This window comes from Polyodon spathula, chromosome 9 (assembly GCF_017654505.1).
Source record: "Polyodon spathula isolate WHYD16114869_AA chromosome 9, ASM1765450v1, whole genome shotgun sequence".
Lineage (NCBI taxonomy): Eukaryota > Metazoa > Chordata > Actinopteri > Acipenseriformes > Polyodontidae > Polyodon > Polyodon spathula.
This window is the reverse complement of record NC_054542.1, coordinates 41,855,578-41,881,791: the sequence shown is the minus strand read 5'-3', so window position 1 is coordinate 41,881,791 and position 26,214 is coordinate 41,855,578. Positions and strand designations below refer to the sequence as shown.

Here is a 26,214-nt window from a genome sequence, read left to right as displayed (position 1 = left end):
GCAGGGCAAAGCTTCAGAATGCCTGGAACAGATCAGATACCGATCCTTTCATCCTTAGTCATGTGACCTCCACTCCCGCCAACAACCACAGGCGAGGGAGTCTTTCCACAGCTGAGCGAATGGCTGCGTTGGAAAGGAGAATGATGGCTAATGGCCTGTCCTCTCCAGGGCAGTCAAAGGCAAGCCCCGCTACGAAGAGGCTGTATGCTACTGGTGTGATGGACCACAGAGGGGCTGTTCAGATGATCGACTGCTCCACGAGCAGTGGGTCGGAATCCAGTGATTCAGAGTCTGAACTCTCCTTTAGCCACCCGCTGATGTTTGGGAACCCCAACGCAGTGAGCTCATCGCCCATGCCTAGGAATAAGTACTCCTTCGGGAGCCTGCAGTTAGATGAGGAGGTAGAAGAGGATGGGTCGGTTAATCTGAGTGATGAAGATGGTGGTCGGGTCTTCAGCTGTTAGGTAGGGAAATTGAAGCCCTGTTTTTACAGTGAGATGGCTCCCTGTCTATAGGACAGGCACAAGAATGCGCTGGTTGTTAGAAATGTCAGCTTTAGTCTTCTGAAGTAAACAGTGTGGGTGAGGGTATGCAATTTGAGGCAGCATCAACCTCCCATTGAAACCCTATTTCTGCATGCAGTCTGATGCACACTTTTTGCCACTGCAGGCATAAATATGCAGACATGAATGTAATGTCTGTACAAGGCCAACTGAAGGGCTGAGATTCATAATGTATTAAGTAACGTTAGCCAGAGGGGGATGAGTCACCACTGGCTGCTGGCAGATGTCTTGCTGCATCCCCTGCGTTGGACCACCACAGTCACATGCCTAAACATCTGAGCAAAGGGAAAATCATTCTGACCACAAGCAGAGGGCAAACTTGACTTTTTTGGTTAAAAAAAAAAAACAACCCTGTCTGTGACCTCTGGGCGTCGCAAAGAAGTGAACCAACCAAAACATCTTGCATCTCATTGTAAATGGGGATTTCAATACTGTCTTTTATTCAGATGCTGTTCGGTCAGTAAATATTTAAATGTTTTTTAAGCAGAATTGTTTGAAATGAAGGAATTCTTCGTAGGGTGACTGGAGGTTCACTTTTGACTGCTGAAGTATGTGATTGAGACTTGACTGTGGTTGTTTGCAGAATATATACGAGATGTCCTGCAAGACCTAAATCGTTCAATATATTGCCTTGAAGTTTCTGTTTTTGACATCCAATCAACAATCATGGACATCCTGTAAACTGACCCAGTAGTGTTGTTATAAGAGTACCTGTAGACTTTCTTTTATTATTATAGCTGTGCACTTGAGGGATTTGGTTTTTCTAATGACAGTTTCTTTTGTAAATGTAGACTTGTGTGGTAGTGAAATATTGAGACAGTGCATAGGTCTAGATGTGTACAGTGGTTTTAAAAAAGTCTTAAAAGGATTACAAATTAGTATTGTTTTAGTTAAATATTTTACACAAAATGTTGATTGTGTAGTTAGACCAAAAAAAAGTTGCGTCTATCTGATTTAATTGTAATGTGTGTGTGATTCTAACTGCTGAAATAATGGACAACCCTTTATTTAATGCACAGTGGTATTAATTAATTTGTGCACTGCACTGACACCACTAAATACTAGTTTTACTTAGTGTGCTGCACTTGTTTTACTATTTTTAAATGAATATCCTCTTATCTGCAGTTTTTACAGTATACTTTGCATCTTCTCGGGGTCAGGTGATTTCCTAATGGATTTTATGGTGCTGAAGTGTAATATATTGGTTCTTTCTGGACATGAGGTACTTTGAAATGCAGTTTATTAAGGTTAATTTTGATTGAACTCAGAATGTGAAACCAGGTTATTTTTAAGGACAGGCGCCTTGACTTAGAAAACAAAGGGAAAACACAGATTCTGGATGGGGTTTTCCCTTTTTCCAGTCCACTAGTGTAGTCCAATGAAATCAGGGGCGTGTAAGAGTGTAAATGATTTGTTGCAGGCAGTAAATCAAGATCATTTGGCAGAACAACGCCAAGCTGTCATGTTTTCATCAAGTTTTTTAATACATGTGAGACTCTGCTTACCTCAGAATGCTTTTTGTCAAACTGTGAAGCACTTCAGTGAGTTCGAGTTCTTGAATTGAATGTACTCATTTCTGTCCAGTCAGAAGAGTCCCGGTGTGGGATCCCCAAGTTGCTCATCCAGTTAAAGCGCTGCCACTGGGAGCGCAGTATGAGTCGCACAGCTTGGACGGTGCCAGTTCGTGTCCAGTTCCTCAAGCTGTGCAAAGAAGCCAAACTTTGCTGGGGACTTCTGATACCAAGGCTAGTTTTTTTGGACTAATTTCCAAGTTCTTCTTTCGAGTTAACTGCGTCAAGAAACTTTGAACCGACGAAAATGTAATTTCTCCGACTGAAGAGGGTGAGCGACTGTCGAAGTTGGAGCTTTGCGACGCTGACGGATGAACTGCCACCAAGTCAATAACGTAGTTCCTTTCATTCTCTTGTTGTTGGTACTGCTCATCAAAATTCTGAAGTGACTAAAATCTGTTGGCTGTTTCGATTTCTGCTGCAATGTCCCAGGTCTTTCAAGTCTGCTTCGAAACTTCCATGAACTTTGGGTGCGCACAGTTCCTGTTTTCTCACTTCTTCCAGCTTCCATTCTTCCGACCATTATGACAGAGAATAAGATGAGGAGGTAGACGTTGGTTAATCTGCAAAGAGGATTTCCTCAAGCGGGTCTTCAACTTTGTTGGGGACTCCGAAGGGGGTGTCACATTAGCTCTGACATTCCCGGGGAAGGGGATGGGAAACCAGCAGGTATTCCTTCTCCTCATCGCGCAACATCGAACCCAGACTGGCCAGACACCGAGCACAATCGGAGTGGATAAAAAGCAGGGCTGATGTAATGTCCTGTTCTCCAGGATTGGTAGCCCACCCACCTCCTGCTCTGGATTGCTTGGCGTACTTGCGATTCTGGCTAGGCTAGTGAGATCAGACGAATCTCACATGCTCTCAGGACGTCCTGTGCTGTGTGGGGACCTTCAGCTGTTTGTGAGGAGGAAAAAACAAACGCATAATTGGACATTCCAAACTGGGGGTAAATGCCATAATTGGTTCAAATTAAGAAAAGAACATGTGAAACAGCATCCCAATGTGCGATGTTGGCAAGCGATGTTGGAAACTGAAGAAGGTTCAATCATCGATTTGCGAAGCCCTGTGGTTGATGAGATGTAAGCATAAAACCGTTTTTCGAATAATACATCAAGTTTTCCTGTGAAGCATTTTTCTTTCTGCTTGCAAACTGAACAACCCACGTTTCTTTTCGCTTTTTTCCACTCGCTGTCGTGTAAGACTTCCTGTAATAGGTCCAGATGAGGTTACTCCCCATCTTATCCCCCAGCCAATATCTGAGTGTCTGAAATGGTGGTCGAATTTTCATTGTTAGGTCAGAGTTGAAGCCCTGTTTTTACACAAAATGTCCCTGTCTATAGGACTGGCACAAGAATGCGCTGGTTGTTAGAAATGTCAGCTTTAGTCTTCTGATTAAACAGTGTGGGTGAGGGTATGCAATTTGAGGCAGCTCAACTGCTTTGAAACCCTATTTCTGCACAGTCCATGCACACTTTTTGCCACTGCAGGTATAAATTATGCAGTGCACTGTCGCTGACACCACTAAATACTAGTTTTACTGAAGTGTGCTGAGATTCATAATGTATTAAGTAACGTTAGCCAGAGGGGGATGAGTCACCACTGGCTGCTGGCAGATGTCTTGCTGCATCCCCTGCGTCTGGACCACCACAGGTCATTTGCCTAATGGATCTGAGCAAAGCTGAAGTGTAATATATTGGTTTCCTGAGGTACAAGCAGATGGTTTAAAAAGGTTAATTTTTTGAAAAAACAAAAAAAAAAAAAAAAAAAAAAAAAACAACAAAAAAAAAAAAACTTGTCTCAAGTTGCGTGTTAAAGAAGGAATAAACGATCTGGACATGAATGCGCAGCATCAACCTCTGACAACGGTCAACTAAGCATACATTCGTTTTTCCAGAATGACGTCACCACTGGCTACATCAAAGTGCTGCATTTTGGATGTACAGTTCACAGCAAGGACATCTTCGGGACAAATCAATGCCACAAAGAGGGCAAACGTCTTCTTGTGCCACGTGTCGTATTTTTTTTTTTTTCTTTGGTGTATTTCCTGTCTTTTATTCAGATGCTGTCCGGTCAGAGTGTATCAAAACACAATTAAAATGCAAATCCTTAGTTTAAACAAGAACTGCATTTTACTGGAGAGATTCCTCATACAGTAACTGGTTGCCAGGCCTTCAGGGTGATGTGAATGGGCACTGTGATTAGCGGTCCTCTTGGGTAAGACCCAGTAATGAGTAAACACTCAGGTTAGCACACATAGTGTCCTGCAAGCACCTATTGATTGTGTGAAGCATGTATCTCCTGCTCAGATGGAATGATTAAAGCACTAACAGAAATATCCAAGCCTGGCAAAAACAAAGCATGACTCGCTCACCTTAACTGTCTTCTCAAGCATTCATTCATTAAGAAAACAGTCCCAAAAAAACTTTTTTTTTTTCCCCTTCCCTCCCTCCTCTCCCTTCCTTTTTTCCAGTTGGCTAGTGTAGTCCAAATTCTGGCTAGGCTAAATCAGACAATCTCACATGGCGTGTATTGAGGAGAAAAAACATAATTGGACATTCCAAACTGGGGGTAAATGCCATTTGTTGCAAATTAAGAAAAGAACATGTGTCCCAATGTTGTTGGCGGCGGGGGGGGGGGGGGGGGGGTTGTTGTTGTTTTTTTACATCAGACAGCTTTTTATTTTCTGTCCAATGTAAGCACTTTCTGTCAGCATGTATCTCTCGGGGAGGGAAGAGTCTCTCATTGTCCTGTTATTCTCTCTCCAAAGCATGGTGTACCTCTTGGGGGCACTGCCGGTTTGTTGTTGTTTTGACTGTCTGTGTGGGGGGGGGGGGGGGTGATTTATGTAAGACACCGAGATGTGTTCCCCTTCAGCAACAGGACAATAAAGCAGGAGGGTACTGGTAGTTTGTCTCGTGGAAGGCAAATCCACACGCAAAACTGCATTTTAAGAAGGTTGGTGCGCAAGGCTTGGTACAACCATCCTCACTGTAGTACATAACCAAGCCACCCTGTTTCATCGACCGATCTTGTGAGAGGAGGAACCCTACCCCAGCATGGTGTAAGAAACAAAGTTCTTGCACATGGAGAAACGCAGTTGGTGTCAGATTGCAGAAACAGTTAAAGAGCCACTACCTTATCAGGAGAGTAAAGGGCAATAAGACCGATTTGCGAAGCCCTGTGGTGATGAGATGTAAGCATAAAACCGTTTTTCGAATAATACATCAAGTTTTCAAGGTTCTGTCCCACATTTTAATTGTTGCCTGGGTCAACCCACGTAATTTTTTTTTTTTTTTGGGGTGATTTCCTGTATTAAAATCATAAAGGTCTCACCATATTTGCACAATTAAAATGCAAATCCTTAGTTTAAACAAGAACTGCATTTTACTGGAGAGATTCCTCATACAGTAACTGGTTGCCAGGCCTTCAGGGTGATGTGAATGGGCACTGTGATTAGCGGTCCTCTTGGGTAAGACCCAGTAATGAGTAAACACTCAGGTTAGCACACATAGTGTCCTGCAAGCACCTATTGATTGTGTGAAGCATGTATCTCCTGCTCAGATGGAATGATTAAAGCACTAACAGAAATATCCAAGCCTGGCAAAAACAAAGCATGACTCGCTCACCTTAACTGTCTTCTCAAGCATTCATTAAGAAAACAGTCCCAAAAAAACTTAACTGTCTGTGTGGGGGGGGGGGGGGGGGGGGGGGGGGGGGGGGGGGGGGGTGTTGAGACTGCTGCTCCTGTAACGCAGTGATCCAGTTAGCAGATAAATGGTGGGAAAAGAAGAAACCGAACCGGGTATCCAAAGACTGGGAGTTAGGATCGTGGGAGATGGGTACGTCACACGTTATATTTGTCTAATAACAAACAATCCGTGGCACCCCAATTTTATATTATTTGTATAGAACTAATGGCGATGGCAATAAAGGAAGCTTGTTGGATATAGTGACTAGGGTAATGTGATTTTATATCTAGTTTTCAACCAAAACAGGATTATGAAGCCATTGGAATTGTATTGTTTTATATGACTGTAATGTCAGTAATTGGATCACTGCAAACCCAGTGGGGGGAGGGACAGACTTGCTGCAATAGACAGAGCCCTGGGTGTTGGCCTGCAGATGGTACTTGCATGGCAACTCAAACATAATAAAAGCCAATACAGTTTGCCACATAAATGTGTGCGGATTGGTATTCCACAGAGTAGGTTCGTGATTTGTGTCTTACTGAAAAGGGAGTTTCACCACTGCAAGTGCCTCACAAGCTGTCCAGCAGCCCAGGGCCTGCTCAATACTCACCCTTCCTAACCCCTCGGCTTGGTAAGCGCATGGGCCTCTGTGTGTCCACACTACTTGGTTTTTCAGCATGTCGAAAGAAGGGCACTCTGTGCATAAGCATGATGTCTCTGTTTATTTATGAGCTTTCTCAAGCTCTTTAACAAGCAATGCTCTTGACTCCTCTATGGAAGTGTTCCTGGTTTCAGCTTCTCTATCTACTCTGACCTCTTGCCATGAAAATGTAAGGTAGCGCATTCATCAGGTTGGGATACCCCGCTTTTTGTGTAATTAATTCTGTATTTCTACTTCAAGTGCATAACAGAGGTCTTTTGTAGTACACATATGTCGTGGTAGAGGGTCACCTGCTGATTTCAGGGACGCTTCGTCCTGGACCAGCTTTCTCTGTTTATGTTCTATACTGCATTCCGATTTTATAAGATGAGTGAAGCTCCTTCTGATGAATGCGCTGCTTTTCTCACAGCTACAGATGAACAAAGAACTTTTCAAGGCACACCTGTTTTCACTTCCAATGCTTGGAGAAAGCCAAGACTTAAACATTGTTCTAAGCACACATAAATTGTGTTTTACTGTTTAACATTTTAACTGTAATTTGAAAAAATAAAAAAATAAAAAAAATGGGCTTTGCTAAACACAAGTGATTTAAAAAAAAAAAAAAAAAATATATATATATATATATATATATATATATATATATATATATATATATAATATATATATATAATATGATGGTGGTTACGTGACATCAACAGTGTAGTGTCATACACCTACCAGGAAAACTGTTGTGGTGTGTTTACAACACGGTGTGTGTCCCAAACACAAGGGTTTGTGCCCTCTCTCTCTCTCTCTCTCTCTCTATAACATGTTCTATTTTGTGGTGTGTACTGGGGTTACTTTGCAAACTCTCTGGTTTTTTTATGACTGTTCTGCTATTTCTTTATGAAGGTTTCTACACTTTTTAACATTGTATTCGGTTGTTTACTAGTGTCAATAAACGTTGACCTTTGTGAAGTGGGACTCCGGTATCTTCTTTAGACACCAAACAGTGTTCGTGTTGTGATTGCCTAGATTTTACAATGACCCATCCTCCCTAATGTGTTGTGTTAGATATTGTCTCAGTGTGTAATTTATATATATTTATTATATATAGCACATATATAGAAATATATATGTGTGCATAGAATAATGTAAATTGATGTTTGTCTCTGTGTGATTGTATAGCCAAATAAATATATATTATGCATAATACACTTACTGTATCTATATTTAACAAGAATATAGACAGTGAAGCTGAAAGACTTGTAGTTTTGAATCTGTCTTCATAGTTCCCTCACCATTATTTTTCAGTTCTTTCTGGTAGACTTAGAGAACTAAAGCAATATATGATTCATTCACATTTTTGTTTGTATCAACTCGTGAAATAATTGGAACAAAAAGCAAAGGCAGGCAAGTATGTAAGCAAGTTTCATACCACTAAAGTGACTTTTAGTTGTCTTCAGAATTCTTTGGTAAGTTTTTTTTTTTTTTTTTTTTTTTTTTTTAAATTTGGATGAAGAGTAATATCCTAGTTCTTAGTGCATAATAAACCACAGCCGGCACATTTGTATCCCAGCTAGTAAGTAGTCTATGTAGGATTGACATGTTCTGTTCCCAACCTTTTTAAAGGAATGAATACTTGACCAATTAGTTTCCAGTCATCCGATGGAAGAATTATGCAAATGTGTTTTAAAAAGGCAGTTAGTGTAATATGTGAATTACTTGATGCTGTAGTGTGCCTGAAAGCTTCCATCATTGGCAAAACACTTAGCAGTGTTTATTGTTATATTAGTTCCATACTTAGCTGGATGGGTTATAATGCATTTATTCAAACCTATTTCTAGCAGATACCAAAGCTAATTTACTCCTATGCATGCACTTGAAATGATGTGTGCCTTGCATTTCAATTGTAACGTGTTTCTTTCCCTTCTCCTCTCCCAGGCTCTGTGGCCAGTAGCCCGCGTTTATCAGAGACGTCCGTCAATTCGCACGTAGGTTTGACAGCCCAGAGGTCTATTCTGTCGCCCTGCTTGAGTCCTGACGGCAGACAGCCCTCTCCCCTTGCCAGCCCACTGCTGAACGATGCTGGCTGTGTCCGAACTGACGATGAGGATGAGGGCAGGAGGAAGGTAAACGCCTAATCACATGTGAATATGTTTTAGCTGATTCCAGGTGAGATTTAATACAAAAAAAAAAAAAAAAACTTTGTCCATCTTCAAGTGTAAATTGATTTTTGTTGATCCCCACCCCCCAATTGTATATGTGCATCTCTGGATGGAGTGACAGTCCGCTATAGATAGAGCACATTGTAAATACAGGCTGAACGTTGAGGATTTCATACAGAATTTTCTTTTGTACTTTTTACAGAGATTCCCCACAGATAAAGCCTATTTTATTGCCAAGGAAGTGTTGACTACAGAGCGAACATACTTAAAGGACCTTGAGGTCATCACAGTGGTGAGTTTCTTATATATACCTTCTCTCGACCAGTGCTGCTTTGTTGTGGTATCTGCTCAAACTGACTATTTTTACTAAACATATTTAGATTTTTCTATTTTTATAAACTGTATTAGCCACTGTGGTTCTTATTTGTATTTAGTTTTGTATCAAATATATTAAGGTGAATTGCAATAGTAGAGTGCTCAAAATAAACACTTGTACTTTTTTTATGCATTGCTTGGCAGCCTTGGCATTTATCGGAAAGTTTCAGCAGTTACCCAACCTCAGAAGTGATGTTTGGCATCAATTATAAACTGTTTTATCTTGCCTGAAAAGTTTCTTGCTATGTTTTGCCATTCTCTTGTTTTGTCTCCTGCTGAGTTACCCGAGTTAATTCTTCTTCATGCATTTTCAGCTTATGTTCCAGCCATCAAGGTGCCACTTGAACACTGACTTGTTTTAAAAAAAACACAGGAATCCAGATTTGCCTGCTCACTGCAATAGAAGTAACCTGTCATTCAATTGCTGCCTCCTTGTCTGTCTGTGGAAAAGAACAACATTTTCTCAGACTAGTAACCGCATAAGCTCTTAGAATCATGTTTGTTTTAAACATTTGCAATTTACTTAAGAGATGCGTTGGTGGTCCTGACCAATAAAAGATAAGATGTAGTCTACACAAGCTAGTCAAAGCAAAAGTTATTAGAATGTTCTATCCCAAATAATTAATAGCAATGCGCATATATATATATATATATATATATATATATATATATATATATATATATATATATATATATATATATATATATTTCAAAATGTAGTTCTGTATTGTTTCTTGCTGCCACAATATACAGAAAGATACTTTTTTTAGGGACTTTTTTCAGAGTTGGTTGATATTTCAATAATTAAAATATGTGTAAGTTGCAAGCAAGAATAACTGAATGCATAAATACTGTAGCCTGTACAAAATGCCGGAATGACTAAGCTTCTGGTTAGGAACAGGGCACAAGATGACAACCAGAGAGGCCTTGATATTTAATTTTCTGTATACAATTACTGCTTTGATTTTACAAACATTTTATTTAATTCATCCCTGCATGTGACACCAGGCAGACTGTATCCTAGCAACCCGAGCAGCTACTGTCTGTAAAAGTTAGCTCTGGAAAACTCTTGACTTGTGCACACTACTAACTGACTGGAAAGAATGAAGACACTAATTCCAGAACTGCAGCAAATTAGGATAGATGAGATAGATGAGAGTTGCGCCAAGAAGTTCATTAAAAGTTCTTTAAGTTGTTTTGAGTGATCTGGGAAGATAGGAGACAGGACTACAAGGTCCAATACATCTTGAGGCGCATTGTTATAACCTCTATGGACTTGATTCTGTCTCTCCTTAGGTAACCGCGTATCGCCAGCATAAAACAGTTTGCATTTAATACAACTCGGAAGAAACCACATGGTTTGAACGGTTCCTTCCTTTTGATTAATGCAAAGCAGCCAGAACATGTAATGTCATACTTTGCTTAAATATTTCCCTGAGCCATTTACACCATGGCAAACTAGAACTAGATGTGATCTACATGGCAAAAGAGTAAATTAAATGAATATGTAGAGATGTGTTTTAGATGTTCCACTTCCCAAATTAAAATAGGTTTTAAAAGAATAAATGAAATGAATATGTAGAGATGTGTTTTTAATAGGTTTTAAAAGGGCAGGTTTAAAAATGGAGTAAATAGTTTTATTGGTAAATGTTGTGGTTTTTTTTGTTTTTTGTTTTTTTTTTAAATTTGTTTAAGACTGCTGTTCACCTGCTGATATCTGTCCTCCCAAGGCCCCTTGTGATTTCTTCATAATCTCGAGTTGATACAAAGACAGGAAAACAGATATTGCCTTTGCCAGTCACTGCAATGGGAGTTCTGTGAATTTTGTTGGCTATCGTTTTATTTCACACTCAAATATAAATTCATGTGCATGGACAAACAAGAGTATGCACCCCACAATGAGGAAGCAATGTTATTGGGTTGATCCTTGTTATTGGATAGATCATTGTTAGCTAACCCAGTGTTGTGTTTTTCATTCTAGTCCTTTCAGAATGCTGTGAGCAAGGATGAAGCGATGCCTGACTCGCTCAGAAACCTCATCTTCTCCAACTTCAATCCCCTCTATACTTTTCACTCTGGTTTCCTAAAAGAAATTGAACAAAGGCTTGCACTCTGGTAAGACGGGTCAGACTGATAGACATTGGTATGCAGAGTCAGGTGTGGAAGAACATGCATTTGCAAGAATAGTATATTTATAAAATAAAGAAAGCAGATATGCTGTTGTGTTGTAAGTCAGATCCAGCAGAGAACCATTCAGGATTTCCATCAACTCAACACTAGAATATATGGTTTACACACACTTGCAAAACACACTGCAATGTTATGTCTCCCTGAACATTATAAACTGACAGTGTGCCAGTTGCCTGGTTAGATGCTCATCACTGTATGATTCTTTTGCAGTAATAAACAGCAGTAGTATTATAAGTAGTACATTCGTAGTAGGCCAGACAGTAACAGTTTTATTGAACTCTTGAGGAATTGCCACTGGTCATAATAGAAAATATAACAAAATCCCATGTGGACCTCTGTATATATGTGGGTATATCACATGACCTATAAAACACTGGTCACCATGGCAATGCATCAGCCAAGCAGGATCTACATTCAACCTCCTATCAGAATAGACTGCTTGCCCCAGGCACCTCGTTTTATGCTGCTCACTGGGATGAGTCAAGGCTGGATAATTGCAAAACACTTGTGCCACTGAAAACAAAGCTTGAGGTAGGCAATACTGACTCTTCCATTCTAACTTTTGGTTCCAGCCTTAATTATACTCCTGAGCAGGTCCTAAAATACTTTACCCTTATTAAACGTGGGCTGGAATAGCCCATCAGGGCAGGACCTACACAAAGCTGTTCACCCAGTGCACAGAGCTGTGGTATTGGCATCCCTTCCTAGGAGGATACAGCTGAAAGCAATGCAAACGTTTGCCGTGCCAGGGAATGTTCCAGTCGGATTTACCTTCACGGCTCAGTGACATTCCACTCTGCAGTCAATTGGGTTGTTCAAATTTTGAAAAGTTTAAAAAACAGGGGAGAATGAAACCCAACATTGTGACCATTGTCCAATAGTGACACCTGCTGGGCAAAATTCAGCCCCTCTACAAACCTGCATTCTATATAATTCAGCATTTGTGGGTTCCGACAAAATCTCTATTGAGTAATGGTGTGATGCACTCTACAGTCTGGAACCTGTCTATTCTGGAATACGGCATAGTCTGGTGTTCCTAAAGCCAATGTAAATCTCACCGGCTCAGGTGTTCAAATAGTCTTTGATACCTTTTATTTGTCTTTGAATTGTTGTGTTATGTTTCACAATGCAGCGTAATCCAGCAGCACACTGAATAATCCAATGCCGGATTAAGCCGGTTTTACTGAACGCTGTTCTATCACAGCTAATGAAATACAATAGAGGGCTTTATCCTAGTAGTCAGCATGCCTATAACAGCTTCATATTATTCGTTTTTCTAATTAAAATCTCTGATATTGAGAGTGATGTGATAGAGGAGCCAGTTGTTTTAAAAAAGAAATCACATTGCCTACCTTTTTTTTCATCTGGCAGCAATGTAGTGTGGTGATTTTTACATTGCCGGAATAACTAGCGGTTGTATGTGCATGCATGTACTGTTGTGGCAAGGCTATTCAAACAGATTGGGTCTGATATTCTTTGTTTCTAAAGCAATTAGGAATGGGGTTGATTCCTGGTTTATCAATTCCAGTTCCTTGTTTAAATACATCTCCAATTCCCCTTCCCTTTTAATCAATTCCTATGCATCACTGATGAAAATTGCAATCATCAATCATCTGTTAAAATGAGCTTCTCACAGTGGCAACACATTACTTAAATTGAAGTCACCATTGGTCAATTCGATTGATTTCAAACTAAAGCAGGTGAATAATCGCAACTATTATGATTAGAATTGATTTTAAAAAGCAATTGGAATTGAACCCAACCCTGAAAGCAATAAGGACAGTATGTATTGTCTGTCACACTTTTTTGTGCTCTGCAATGATAATGCATGAATATGTAGAAGACAGTCAAATCATTGCAGTCACAAAATGCACAGAAACAGTTCTGTCTACATTCTAGCCAATTTCATACCAGTCAGCTGGGAAGCGCATTGCCATACCGCTCTGAGAGGCTTGAGTCTTTGTAACACCTCTGCTCCCAGTATTTGTCAGGGATGGTCTGTCCCATAACAAAGGGAAACATTCCCATGTGTGTATTAGTTCCCTCAGTATAACATAGTGGTCTGCTTCTCTTTGTGACAGGGAAGGCCGCTCCAACGCTCACATTAAGGGAGATTATCAGAGGATTGGGGATGTTATGCTGAAAAACATACAGGGTATGAAGGTAAGACTGGCTTTCAAAATGAGCTCTACCTGCATTCTCCCTTTTCTAAAGTACCAGTACAGCAGTGTATCAGCATGGGGAAAATTAGTCTTAAGATCAAGATAACAACTGAAGGCTTCAGACTGTATTCTGAAAGTAATTGAAACAGCGGTGCACCAGATTGGAGGTTATGAAGGTAATTCTCACATTTTTGGGCCAGTCTGTAATTCATTAATGCAGTAGTGCATTTTTATTATGACACTCAGACTAGAAAATTGAATTATTTATTTTAAAATACCAGTAATGTTCAGTGCGCAAGTGAAAAGTGAAGTGTTAGTCTGTGCAATGCTGGTAATATGTGTGCATAATCACGTGCATTGTAATGTATGGCACTGAGCAGACATGAGGAAGGACAGATGGCTTGAAGCAAAGGCACCTCAGGCCACAGTGCAAAAGTAATTATTAGCGAATACACAGCTCTGCCGCCTCGCTGAGACTAAAGGCTTTGTTTTGAGCCCTACTGGGATTTCTTTTTAGATTAGTTTTCTTTTTTAAGGCTATGTGTTTAAATAGCTAGTTTTCCCACCTTTTGTTCTTGCACCGCTAACAGCAAGTCTAATTAAATGTTCCAGTCTAACAGTGACCCCTGTTGCTAGAGGAAGGTATGTGCTGGCTGGGTGGGTGGAATACAGAATAGGTCAAGTTCTAGTCTTCCTTCAAATTGAGTGGAAGGACAATCCTAAGAGGTGGCTATTGAAACTCACTGGGTTTTAAAGGAATATGCAATATGCCCGAGTTTCTATGCACTTTTCGCTTACCTGTTATTCGGGTTGTGGGTTTTGTAAATGCTATTTCCTACGTTGAACGTATTCTGGAGCTTGATCAGAGGGGGTGAGAGAGTGTAAAGTTGTCCCAAACTAAAGAGCCAGCACGTCAATGCCTGTTTCATTACACACCAACAATGAAAACCTGGCAATGTTAAAGAAATGTACCCTCTGAATTTGCATTATATTTATTGATCCCGCAAATGCATTGCTGTTCCTGCACTAATGGATATTTGTGTTTTAATTTGTACAATGAATGATATCTTTTTTTGATGTATTTTATTTTGACAGCAACTTACAGCACTCCTGCAGAGTCACTCCGAGGTGCTGGTGCAGCTGGAACAGACGGCGAGGTCCTCGCGGAGGCAGGAGATCCTGTGCAGGGACTTTGAGCTCCAGAAGGTCTGCTACCTCCCCCTCAACGTCTTCTTCCTCAGGCCACTCCACCGCCTCATGCACTACAAGCAGATCCTGGAGCGGCTCTGCAAGCACTACCCTCCCAATCACGCTGACTTCAGGGACTCCAGAGGTACGGCAGAGGCAGGGCGGTCACCGCCCACCCCTGGGCTGGCTGGGGGTTCACTTCTGATCAAACAGATCCGAGACTTCGGAAAGCCTCATTTTTTCAGGAAGGACCCTGGGCAAGTTAGAACAATTACATTAAGAGAACTGCTGAGACATTTTAAAGGACATTAATTAAATACTAAAAGAAATTAGTACAATTCTTTATTTTTATAAATGTCCATGTGGCAGAGGAAAGCTCTGCCCTTTTTAAATTGGCAGGGATGGGGTTAATTTCCCCTACCTGCCTGGGTTTATTATGTTCAGGTGGCTGGGGTTGATTAGTTGATTAGGTTAATTAACGATCAATCAGTGCCCAGCCACCTGACATAAAAGGAGGCCTCTGCTTCTCATTTGGGAGGAGGGAGTTGAGGAAGCAGGTTGGTAGTTTTTGGTTTGTGTGTATTTTTGAGATTTGTGAATCCAGTGAAGGCATTGCCCAGCCTGGAAACCTTTATTTTGTACATTTTGCTTTTTGTCTTCCTTTTTGTGTTTTAAATCCCTTTATTTTGCCCTTGTGCACTTTTATTTTGTGTTATTTATAATAAAATTAGTATATATTTTTTTTTTTAACTGCAGACTGTCTCTGGGCCTCTATCCACTCGCCAGCCTGCCACAGTCCAATTTATATTTTTTCTCTTCACCCAGCAAATGTGTTCTGAGGGGACGTATGAGCGTCCTCTGATCTCACAATCCTAAACCCAGAATCGCTTTTACACCGAGCAATCCAGAGCAGAGGTGAGCGGGCTACCTGCTTCTTATCCGCTCTGAATATGCTTGGTGTCTGGCAAGTAGGGTTTGCTGTTGCGTGATGAGGAGAATAAGTCCCTGCCGGTTTCTTATCCCCGCCCCTGGGAGCGTCAGAGCCAATATGACGCCCCCTTCGTTGTCTCCAGCAAAGTTTGTCCTCTTTACACAGCCTGGACATGAAACAGTGCTGCCCAAGCTGTGTGACTCATCCTGCGCTCCCAGCACCGGCACTTTAACTGGATTAGCCACTCGGGGACCACTAGTACAATTCTTTGATAGTTATAAAGACTTCTAGTCTAAACAGTCCATAAGTAGAGCAGCCTAAAAGAACACAAGGCTTAAGGGCTATATACTGGGTTTTCACTAGAAGAAGGAGTTAAGCAAAGTAGTCCTGGTTACAGCAGAAGACCTGAGAAAATGACTTTGCTGTCCAGAAGTCATTTTACACTCTTGCTCATCATGAGCATGGCTGGGTTTCTGCCTCACGAAGAGAAAATAATGAGCAGGGTAAGAGAGTGACTTCTATTTCTGATCTCCAGTGCTAACTGGTATCCATCTGTTTTAATGGGTTTTGGAGATATTTCTTAAGGGATGAATTTGCCACCTCAAAGCGCAGGTCCTGTTTGTGCTTTGATGCAGATAATAGTTAAATGCCAGAAATCTGATTTATACTCTAAATCCATTTGAATAAATGTGTTTCTCATCACAGAATTGTCATCAGCGGTCTAATCTTGATACCAAGACTAGCTCGCCGTTTAATTTTCACTTACACTAGGACAGTAGTTCCCAAACTGAAGACCAGGGCCCAAAACTGGGCCTCAGAAACAACACTTCTGTTTATTTATTTGGCAGATGCTTTTACAGGTTTTACAGGATTACAATGCAATATTCATATACAGTGTAGTTTACAGTAAGTGCAAATAATACTACTAAAATGCAATATGAAATAGGATGCAACAAGTAAGGATTACAACAGGTTATATCTACAATTACATATTAGTAGTGCAAGGATAGTGCATGAGCTGAGGATCCAGTGACATGGTGTGTAGGTCAGTAAAGTCCAATGCATTGTAGGAGTGGTAGAGTCAGAGATCTGCAAGTGCAGTCTAAACAGGGGGAGTCGAGGGGGTGGTGGAAACAGAGAGGGATGCAAAGTGTTCATTCCTATAAAAACTATGCTGTGCAAAAAAAAAAAAAAAAAAAGGCTAAAAATAAAGCAACTTGTTATTTTTGAATGAAGACTTTGCATTAGGATTTAATTGTTACTGTTTATATATAATGTGGTAGGGTTGGGCGTGCTAAATAGAGGGAAAGTAGGCAGGAGGTTAACTGGATCTAGTTGAGGGTGAAGCTGAAGAAGGCTTTTATCATGGCCACAATGCCTTTTACTTCTGTACTGTAGTCTGTTCCTTTCCCACACTTCTGCTACGTCTTGCATATCCACACATATCTCCGATTAGAGACAACCCTTTAAAGGCTTTCTGTTGCTCACCTGTTTGCATGCTAAAGGAAACGGTCATGCAAAGCAGCTGTTCACAGTGGGGATGCCTAGCAGGTCGATATTCTTCAGTGTGCTTCATTAGTTGCACAGCAAGAATTGTCTAAATCAATTGCTGTGGGTTGAAATCAACGATAGCCTGGGAGTCTAATTATCATGTCAGGAAAATCAGTCATTTTGTCATAACTTTCCTTACCGCATGGTTGTATGGATGGTCTTTCAAAGACATCAGCTAGTTTTTTCTTTCATTTAGCTGCTCTGGCTGAAATCTCCGAGATGGCAGCTCAGCTGCACGGCACCATGATAAAGATGGAGAATTTCCAGAAGTTGCTGGAACTGAAGAAGGACTTGATAGGCATTGATAACCTAGTCATTCCAGGGCGGGTGAGTGCGGTCTCCATAAAGAAACAGTATCGCTTCCCATCAATACAAAGCTGACCCATGTTTTAACCTGTGGGATGCTGTATGATTGGAACATTTAATAAATATAAAACATTAGTCAGAAAACTGGAAGCATAACAGTGACCTGGCATGGCTACATATGGTTTGCAGCATACACTCTGGGAACCAAGTTTCTGTTAACCCAAGTTTTTTTTTTTGTTTTTTTCCTTCAGGAGTTCATCAGACTGGGCTGTCTTAGCAAGCTCTCTGGAAAAGGCCTGCAGCAGCGAATGTTTTTCTTGGTATGGAAAGAAACTGGATCTTACTGTTGCATTTTTGTTGCATCTTATGCGTCTATTGTGCTCTGAGGAAGACCTACGGGTCGAAACACATAAGCTATTGTTGTGGTTTTTAATATATATACACACACAATATATGTGTGTATATGTGTGTGTGTGTGTGTGTATATATATAATATATATACACACACATATATATATATATATATATATATATATATATGTGTGTGTGTGTGTATGTATATATTGACAAACAAGCAAGAAAAGTAGACTGCTGTTGTTATTACTCAACCACAGACCAGTAAACTAGTCTTGTGTATTCCACAACTAAAAAATACAAAATGGACGTACCCTGTGTAAGACGCTGAAACTAGTTAACAGGTTATCTTTCTCTGAAGTGGCAGTACCAATACCTTCCAAACTGGATAGGATCATTTTGTTTTCTTCATGATTTATATGTTTATGGGAGCGATTTTTTTTTTTTATCAGTGCCAAAATACATGTCAACACAAATGGGGGGAGGTCCATAAAGTAGGCAGAATGTTCCTTCGTCCAACATAATCGTGGTGTTCTCTTTCCCCCTGGCAGTTCAGTGATGTCTTGTTGTACACAAGCAGAGGAATGACTGCGTCCAATCAGTTTAAGGTCCATGGGCAACTCCAACTCTATGGCATGACGGTAAGTACAGCCTTTTTATGACATCATGTTACCACTAGCGGGTGAGGGACTGATGAATGTGAGAACAGGTACTCATTTTAATAGTTTTACAAACACAAAACTTGAACCCAGCCCAGCCAACATGTTTGAATTGTACTGACATGCTGTAAGTTTATGAGATTTTGCAGAATTCACGTTTTAATTTGTTTTTAATAAATTGTATTGTATAACGTGCCATTGTTATGGTATTATGTTTGGTGTAACAGCTGAATGCATTCTCGCATCTCACAAGGCTTTCATTTCAAATACTGTAATTGAATTCATAAATACTGTGTGGTTCCGTTCAGTTTCATCAGCTCTGCCTGTAGAGACTCTATAGGATTACATCACTGCAGGACCACACTCCAGTTGTAGTTGAGATAGCTGGTAGCTGAGATAGCTGTACACATGCATGTTAAATATGGAACATGTGAGACTCTGTACTATTGGTTTAATGGAACTACAGTTCTTACCACAATAGCCTGAATAGGTCATTCACATTGCTGTACCTACAATTATAAAAGGACTGTAGCCATTCACATGTCAGCACCTATACATTGCATTCATTTGTCAGGCAGTGTAGAAGTGCTGTGCAGTATTTGTATTCCAGGTAAAAGTAACCCATTTTGTTGTTAATACTCCGAAGCTGGTATTGAAGGTCAGCTACTCTTGTAAATGTTGTTTGCTGAAGAGCATCTTTTTGCCTCCTTTTCAGATCACAGAAAGTGAAGATGAGTGGGGAGTGCCTCACAGTTTCACTCTTTCTGGGCCACGTCAGACTGTGGTGGTAGCAGCAAGGTAGCGCTCTGCTGTTCAGCTAACGTTTCCACACGAACAGGCACAGAGTCTAGGCAGATTAACTGGAATTGGGAATGGGTTCCCGTGGGGAGCCGTTATTTCCTTCGAGCAGACAGTACCTTGTGCCTCAGGCTCAATTAGAATTGGAATGTTCCAATATTGTTTGTGTTGTACTTGTGGGTCCAATAGAATATTATTAACTTTGATAACTGGTTATGAAAACATTACCTCTACAATACAATCTAATAATAGACCCCACTATAATAACAGCCTAGATTGTGTTGGGAATGGGAAGTGCTATGCAGCTTTCATTTAACCCGTTTCATTGCTGTTGTAATAGTTTGGACTTGTGCAATCCGATTCCTCCTGCTTCCCTTTATATTGCCTATAGAGAGGCCATGTGTAAGCTTCAAAACCACTGCAAAGTGTTACAGTACCTTGTTATACATATGAGACTTCTCTCAAGTATTAATTTTTTGCTCATTCATTACCACTGAATATTTTCTAAATTCTATCAGTTTTCCTAGAGCATAAGTATAGCTCTTATTTTGGCTCAAAACTAAACATTTAAAGTATACGCGTGGCCTCTAATAAAATCAAATCAAATCAAATATGTTTCTACTTAGCACTTTTTGGCATAGATGTAAGCAGCATTAAAATTCCCTAAACTGGAATGCATCTTACTAAGCCTATTCCCTGAACCCGAGCCCTGGTTTCTTTATTCTAGCACGGCTGCAGAAATGGATAAATGGATAGACGATATTAAGATGGCCATTGACCTTGCTGAGAAATGCAATGGACCGACCCCTGAATTGCTGGCCAGCAGCCCTCCAGAAAGCAGTAAGTGGATTAAACTATCAAGCTGCCACCTGCACGAATGGGAAGGCAGCATTAGAGGGTTATTTCTATCCAGGGAAATACTACACAAATAAATACATAGAAAAACAAGTTTGATATTGTTTTGTTGGCTAGTGGTCATTTTTTTGCATCAGTTCATGTAGAGGTGATTGAAACGTGATGATCCAGTTGAATTCCCATTGATTTGCGTATTTACACAATGTCTAATCCTTCCAATAAACAGTGTATCTGGCTGCAGTTACCGAAGGTTGTTTCTAACCCTCTGTGTGGGGAATTGGTAACTGTGGATTCAGAGACAAATGAGCAGTGAGCTCTGTTCAGTGTCTTTTCTGCTTTGAATATGTACAGTATGTCAAACTTCTCCAGTCTATTGCATTGCAAGTTGCACATGTATTTCATTGCATCAGATGGCATTGCAGTATTATATTTCAATTAGTTTTCTTTGAGAAAGTAAATCATAGTTATTTTTTATGTTAATGAGCTGCTCTCCAGTTCTAGTTCATAGACATAAGTAACAGTTTCCTATGTATTAGTTTGCTTAATATACTGCTGTGCACTAGATGGTGCTGTGCTTACTACTGAAAGTACATTTGTGATCTGTGTTACATATGTCTAGAACTGAAAAGCAGCTCCAAAAATCCGACTCAAAGCCCCTTTTCACCCCAGAAAATAAACACAGTGCTTGATTCATTTAATATGAACCATTCAGCAGGATTGTAAACATTAGAAGAAGAGAAGAGCATACATGAAGCTGCTTCCTCTTCTCTGGAAACCATTCAGGTGTGTCTTGGAGGAGTTTAGTGGAATTTGAAACTGTAGACCTAGACCTTTGATTTCTGAAACCTACAGTAGGCACACTTGCAGTCCACTGAGTGGCCCTACCCTTCTGGGTTGCTGCATCTGCAAAGCCCGGCATTTTTATGTACATCTCTGTGGAGTGGACGTTTTTCTCTGGGTGCACGAGACTGATTATGACTTTGTAATCAGATTATGCAGAATAGAGCCCCCTAGTGGTATTACTCACAAGCCTATGGAAGACACAGCCCTTAGCTTGGCATGGGGGAGGGGGGTTTGGCAATTCTGTGCGTTGCATCAAAATGTTCTTCATGCAACTTTTAATGCATTTCTTAGAATCTCCAGAGGACTCGACTGTAGACCAGGAATCTGAGGATGATCTCAGTTCTTCCCGAACCTCCCTTGAGAGACAGTCCCCTCATCGTGGTAACACCACGGTGCATGTCTGCTGGCACAGAAACACCAGCGTTTCAATGATCGACTTTAGCATTGCCGTGGAGGTACCCTCCTCAGACACCAACTCACTGTCTTCTCTTACTCTCTCACTCTATGCTCAAACTGTATTTGCTACCAAGAGACGGTATCTTGATTGTGTTTCATTTACTTCACTTAGTTTGGCTGTTGGAATTTTATACAGTAGAGTGACAGTTAGCATAAGACCAAGGATCATCACAGAGTACAGTTGTTGTCTTGACATTTACTAAAACTGTACTAGTGTGATTTTGCTTCTGGTTTTCTGGTGCTTTTCATGCTAAAGCTGAACATGCATCTGTTTACTGTTGCACCATGTCACTGATCCTTACCAAAAGCATTATTAACAGAAATGGAAACAGTAGAGTTGCAATGTACTGAAACGTTGCTCCTTCTCCCCAGTAGATGAATTAACGGATACGGTTTCTGTCTCTGGCCAGTACAGTTTGAACCCACACTCTTTTCTTAAGGACAGTTGGATGCTTTCTGTACTCTCATCACCATGTGCTGCTGCTGATTCAGTTTGCTCCATGTGATCTCATTCACCTCTCACACCAGCAGAACATGTGTGTCTATGCTGCAGTCTTTCTTCATTAGCTAAACCCATTTCTGGTTTGAAGGATATTGTCATGTTACATGACAAAGCAATAAAGACAGTCTGACAATCTCTTAGCAGGCTGGTGTGGAAAAGACAACATATTGGATTAAGGAAAGTGTAGAATATATTAAGGACTTGGTTCCTGTATGAATTATTTAGCTTTTGGACTCTTGAAATACATTTGCATGTCATGACTCCCTTAACCATTGTGGGACTCTAGCTCTCTCACTGCAACAAGTCTAGTGATGATTTTTTAAGAACTGAAAGATCCTTCAATGAAATGGTTTAGTGTGATGCTTCCATCGCTGGTTTTTAAATGTCTGTTCCACAGCTTCACCCCCAGAATGATTGCTGGTACTGCTGCTTAAGCTGCGGATGCTTCCTGTGCTGTTTACCTATTCAGTTTGTGTCTCTGTCCCCCTTTTGTTTTCTGTGTCTCTCTGTCCTCCTGTGGTAGAAGATCTTTGCCCTGTCAGTGCCTCTGAGTCCCTCCTCTCTGGACTCATCACTGACCAGAGACCTGTTGCCATGTCTCATATCTGCTGGTACCGAATGCACAGCCTCTCCTTTTATGATACCTGCAGGAGTATAGAGGTAAAGCTTTCAGCAGCACAGCCTGATAGAAGGAAGTAACAAGGACTGCAATGTCAGCTCCATATTTCACCTGTAATAGTATTAGGTGTCTCAGGGGGAGGAATAGCTGTTGAAGTGAAGTACAGGTTGGTAAAAAAAAAAAGCATCCTTTCGGATGGACTAATGTTCCCGACCCCCCACCCCGACCTCTATTTATTTAGTTACTTATTTAGTTATTTAGAAAACCGATAATTTCTGCATACAGTATGTTTAACAAAATTAGTTTGTATGTATCTTACGCTTCTTTAAAACTATCCGAAGGAGAAGCATTTTTGATGTCACAGAAATAATTAAGCATGTGACTGATCCAGACTGGAACGATCCTTGTAGGCGAAGCGTTTTCCACAGTTAAGGGTCATTAGAACGTTATAATGTTCACCCTTCATCCATAACCTGGCTCTAGTTTTAGTTTCTGAATGGAAGCGTTCTTTGTACGGCATTGTTTTGAAGAGGCCTGTTTTGGCAATTCTTAAAAAGGCCTAATCTCAACCAAGTGTGTGGTTTCCCTGTTGTGACATTGTCAGACATCCTCAGTGTACAGTATAGCATAGAATAAAGAAGCCTGGCAACACAGTAACACAGTGTACCCAAACTGTCACAGCACAAGAGGAGCTTTGTTCAACATGTTACACACTCCTGACTTCCCACCACAGTTGGACACCCATTAAAGGGACCCCTGGGGAAGCTTTTAATAAAATCACTACTAGATTAATCAAATGTAGAAGTGGCCAATATAATGCAGCTATACAACAACCAACACATGTATTCAGTTGTCCTGAGTAACATTGCTGAAGTGCCTTTAAATGTCGTCAGATTGTTCCACTAGGGGTTGCTACTGACCTCCTCAGAACAGTAATGCCCTGGGCTGCCAGTTACAGAGAATAGGAATTCACTCCACATCTGCCACCAGTGGATTATGTTTCAAGTCAAATGCTTTGAATTCTTCTCATGAAAACATGAACTCAGGCATCTGCAATAAACCCAGGAGTGACCAGCTTGAATTGAAATAAGACTGAGGGAGAGTCGGGACAGGAAGAGTGTTTTTATTTAGGTGCTATTATATTCATCTAGTCTTTTTTTTCATTTTAATTTTGAAAGGATTTTCTACCTGCTTTGCTTTCATGTCTGTCTCTCAAAAATGTTAAATCCTATTTTTATTAAATTCGAATTATATGTCATGCTTTTACTGTAAAAAGGAAAACAGCTTTAATTCCATGCAGCTCCTTGACCATTGTAACATAAAAACTAAATAATCGACTGGAATTCAATTTTTCGTATTATGGATTAATGCAAAATATTTAATTCCTGTCTCTTTTTTTTTTTTTTTTGGTCTAATGTTTTTTTTTTTTTTTTTAATAAAAAAAAAGTTAAGTCGAAGGTTCAGCTTCAAGTGTCGACCAGTCCACGTCTGCCACTGGTCAAACGGAGCGGTCTGTGGAAGACAAAGAAGCCGTTTCGCCACCAGTCTAATGATTTTAGAATCAGCTGTCGGGTAACTTGCTGAGAAAGTTCAAAAACAGCAGTGGCTGGCAGAAGCTGTGGGTGGTCTTCACAAACTTCAGCCTGTTTTTCTACAAATCACATCAGGTAAGCTGTAACAGTCAGACTACATGTATTTTAATACCAAACTGTAAATGCATATATTATACTGTGCTAGATTCCTCATTTTAATTAACATTTGGGTTACACAATACGGTACCCGGGTGGTTTATGCTTGGTAGAGTGGAACCATAGCTGCCCTAAACAGGTGCCATCCACTTTATGAAAGCATCGTCCCATTTACCAGTCCAATTAATATGAATAAACCAGCACACCTCAGTAATGTAGAACTTTCTCTCCTTCCAGGATGATTTTCCCCTGGCCAGCCTGCCATTGCTGGGGTATTCTGTTACTATTCCTTCCGAGTCGGAAAACATTCACAAAGATTACGTCTTCAAACTGCATTTCAAATCCCACGTGTACTACTTCAGATCAGAGAGTGAATACACTTTCGAAAGGTACGAGTGTTCATGGAAGCAGTCGCATCTGTGCAAATATTAACACACAACTAGCCGAGACTAGGAAGTGTGTCATTCTCAGGAAGATCACAGATTACTTCCAGCATGAACTAGAAACAAAGCTGAAGGTATTGTGCAGGAAGTACAGTTGGTGAACTTTTAAAAGTGGAATTCAGCTGACGCTAGGTATTTGGGTCAGACAGCTCTCTTAATGAAAATAATTAACCTTAAAATGTCTTGCACAACAATCTATTTGAGGTTTTTAACTTTTTTTGTTAATATTACATTTATATAATTAATATTCATTTCACTTCAATTTTTATTGATAAGTCTTAAGAGCAGTTTCCACTCTTCTACACTGGGAACAGAAACAAGTAGGCCAGCTTCCAGGTGTGTGTGTGTCTGTGTCTCCAGGCTAATAGTTCAGTAACCGAGCAAGCTTCTTGTGTTTTCCAGGTGGATGGAAGTTATCCGAAGTGCCACAAGTTCGTCCTGTCGCACCCGGATTTTAAGCAGCAAAGATTCTCATCCATACTGATCCGTGGATATTCCTCACAGGACTGCAAACTCAGAGGTCTAGGAAGCTCTAATACCAGCTGGCTCCTCTCCTCTTCAGTTTCAGTTACACTCGCTCACATCTCTAAATCTATGCTGAAGTGCATTATTCCTGTTGTGTTTCGAAGAGCACTGTTTATACCACACACAGTGTAACCGCACAATCTTTATACTACAAGGGTACCTGTGAGCTTAAAAAAATAAAATTAATCAAAGCTTGCAAACTGACAATGCTAGGGTTTTGAACCAATTTCTACAAATGCTCAGATGTGTGTGAAGTATTTGATGACAGTATGGTTGTTTTGCTGTTTGTGCTTGGAAATATACTGACCTATTGAAAGGTTCGTTTTTTGAGAAAAACAAAGACTACATCGCAATTGGATTTTATTTTAGTGCAGGTCATGTCGCGTAACACTACCAGTTTCTTCTGTACTCTACATAGCTTTGTTTGTAAATATATATAAAAAAAAAAAAAAAGGCTGACGCAGATTTTCAGGATTCACATTGAGTGCCAAACTGTTTTTATACACCTCATCGCCAATGAATGATCCGTCAGCCTTTTCCAAACAAGAACAGCACTGATTTTAATACGATCTTGTGTCAGTGATAACATTTTAATGTTTTATTTTTAGGAAAAAAATCTAAAGAAATAGGCACCTGTATTTTTAAATGTGGTTTAAACTCCAACAAGTGCTTATGACTTGGTCATACTCACCATTATATATATATATATATATATATATATATATATATATATATATATATATATATATATATATATATATATATATATATATATAGATATATAGATTGTAATGTTATTATTTGATGATCGTAACCGACGAAAATGGGTCGACATTCTTCTACGGGAACACACCGAAAACTAATTTTTTGGGAAGGAGGAAGACTTCGAATAATAAAGTCCCCTTCAAGTGTTTACCTTCAGTTCGAATTTTTTTTTTTTTTAAAGCAGTTCATGTGAAGTCAGTAAATGACCTTGCATGAAAGCACTGTAACGGTACAAAGCCACTGCCTCCCATAAATACACCTGTGGTGTCCAACAAGCCAGGTTTTGCACGTTTAAAAAGCATGGGCCTATTTAAATAAATACATACAATACATAAATAAGCATACATATCTACTGAGGTAAAGACGTGTC

At 40.2% G+C, this 26,214-nt stretch overlaps 1 protein-coding gene across 4 annotated transcripts in view; it reads left to right on the top strand.

The window, feature by feature from the left end:
• Positions 1-25,793, top strand: part of LOC121320894 (FERM, ARHGEF and pleckstrin domain-containing protein 1-like) — a 92,124-nt gene extending 66,331 nt beyond the window's left edge. For all 4 annotated transcript variants that reach the window (XM_041259660.1, XM_041259658.1, XM_041259656.1 and 1 more), the window contains 14 exons: positions 8,411-8,598; positions 8,837-8,926; positions 10,991-11,124; positions 13,281-13,362; positions 14,457-14,694; positions 17,228-17,358; positions 17,589-17,657; positions 18,243-18,332; positions 19,066-19,148; positions 19,876-19,988; positions 21,138-21,301; positions 23,983-24,090; positions 24,349-24,500; positions 24,957-25,793. In XM_041259660.1, coding sequence (XP_041115594.1) covers positions 8,411-8,598; positions 8,837-8,926; positions 10,991-11,124; positions 13,281-13,362; positions 14,457-14,694; positions 17,228-17,358; positions 17,589-17,657; positions 18,243-18,332; positions 19,066-19,148; positions 19,876-19,988; positions 21,138-21,301; positions 23,983-24,090; positions 24,349-24,500; positions 24,957-25,038 — 1,724 coding nt within the window. In that variant the 3' untranslated portion in view covers positions 25,039-25,793. The remainder of the gene's footprint in view (positions 1-8,410; positions 8,599-8,836; positions 8,927-10,990; positions 11,125-13,280; positions 13,363-14,456; positions 14,695-17,227; positions 17,359-17,588; positions 17,658-18,242; positions 18,333-19,065; positions 19,149-19,875; positions 19,989-21,137; positions 21,302-23,982; positions 24,091-24,348; positions 24,501-24,956) is intronic.
• The last annotated feature ends 421 nt before the right edge of the window (positions 25,794-26,214 follow it).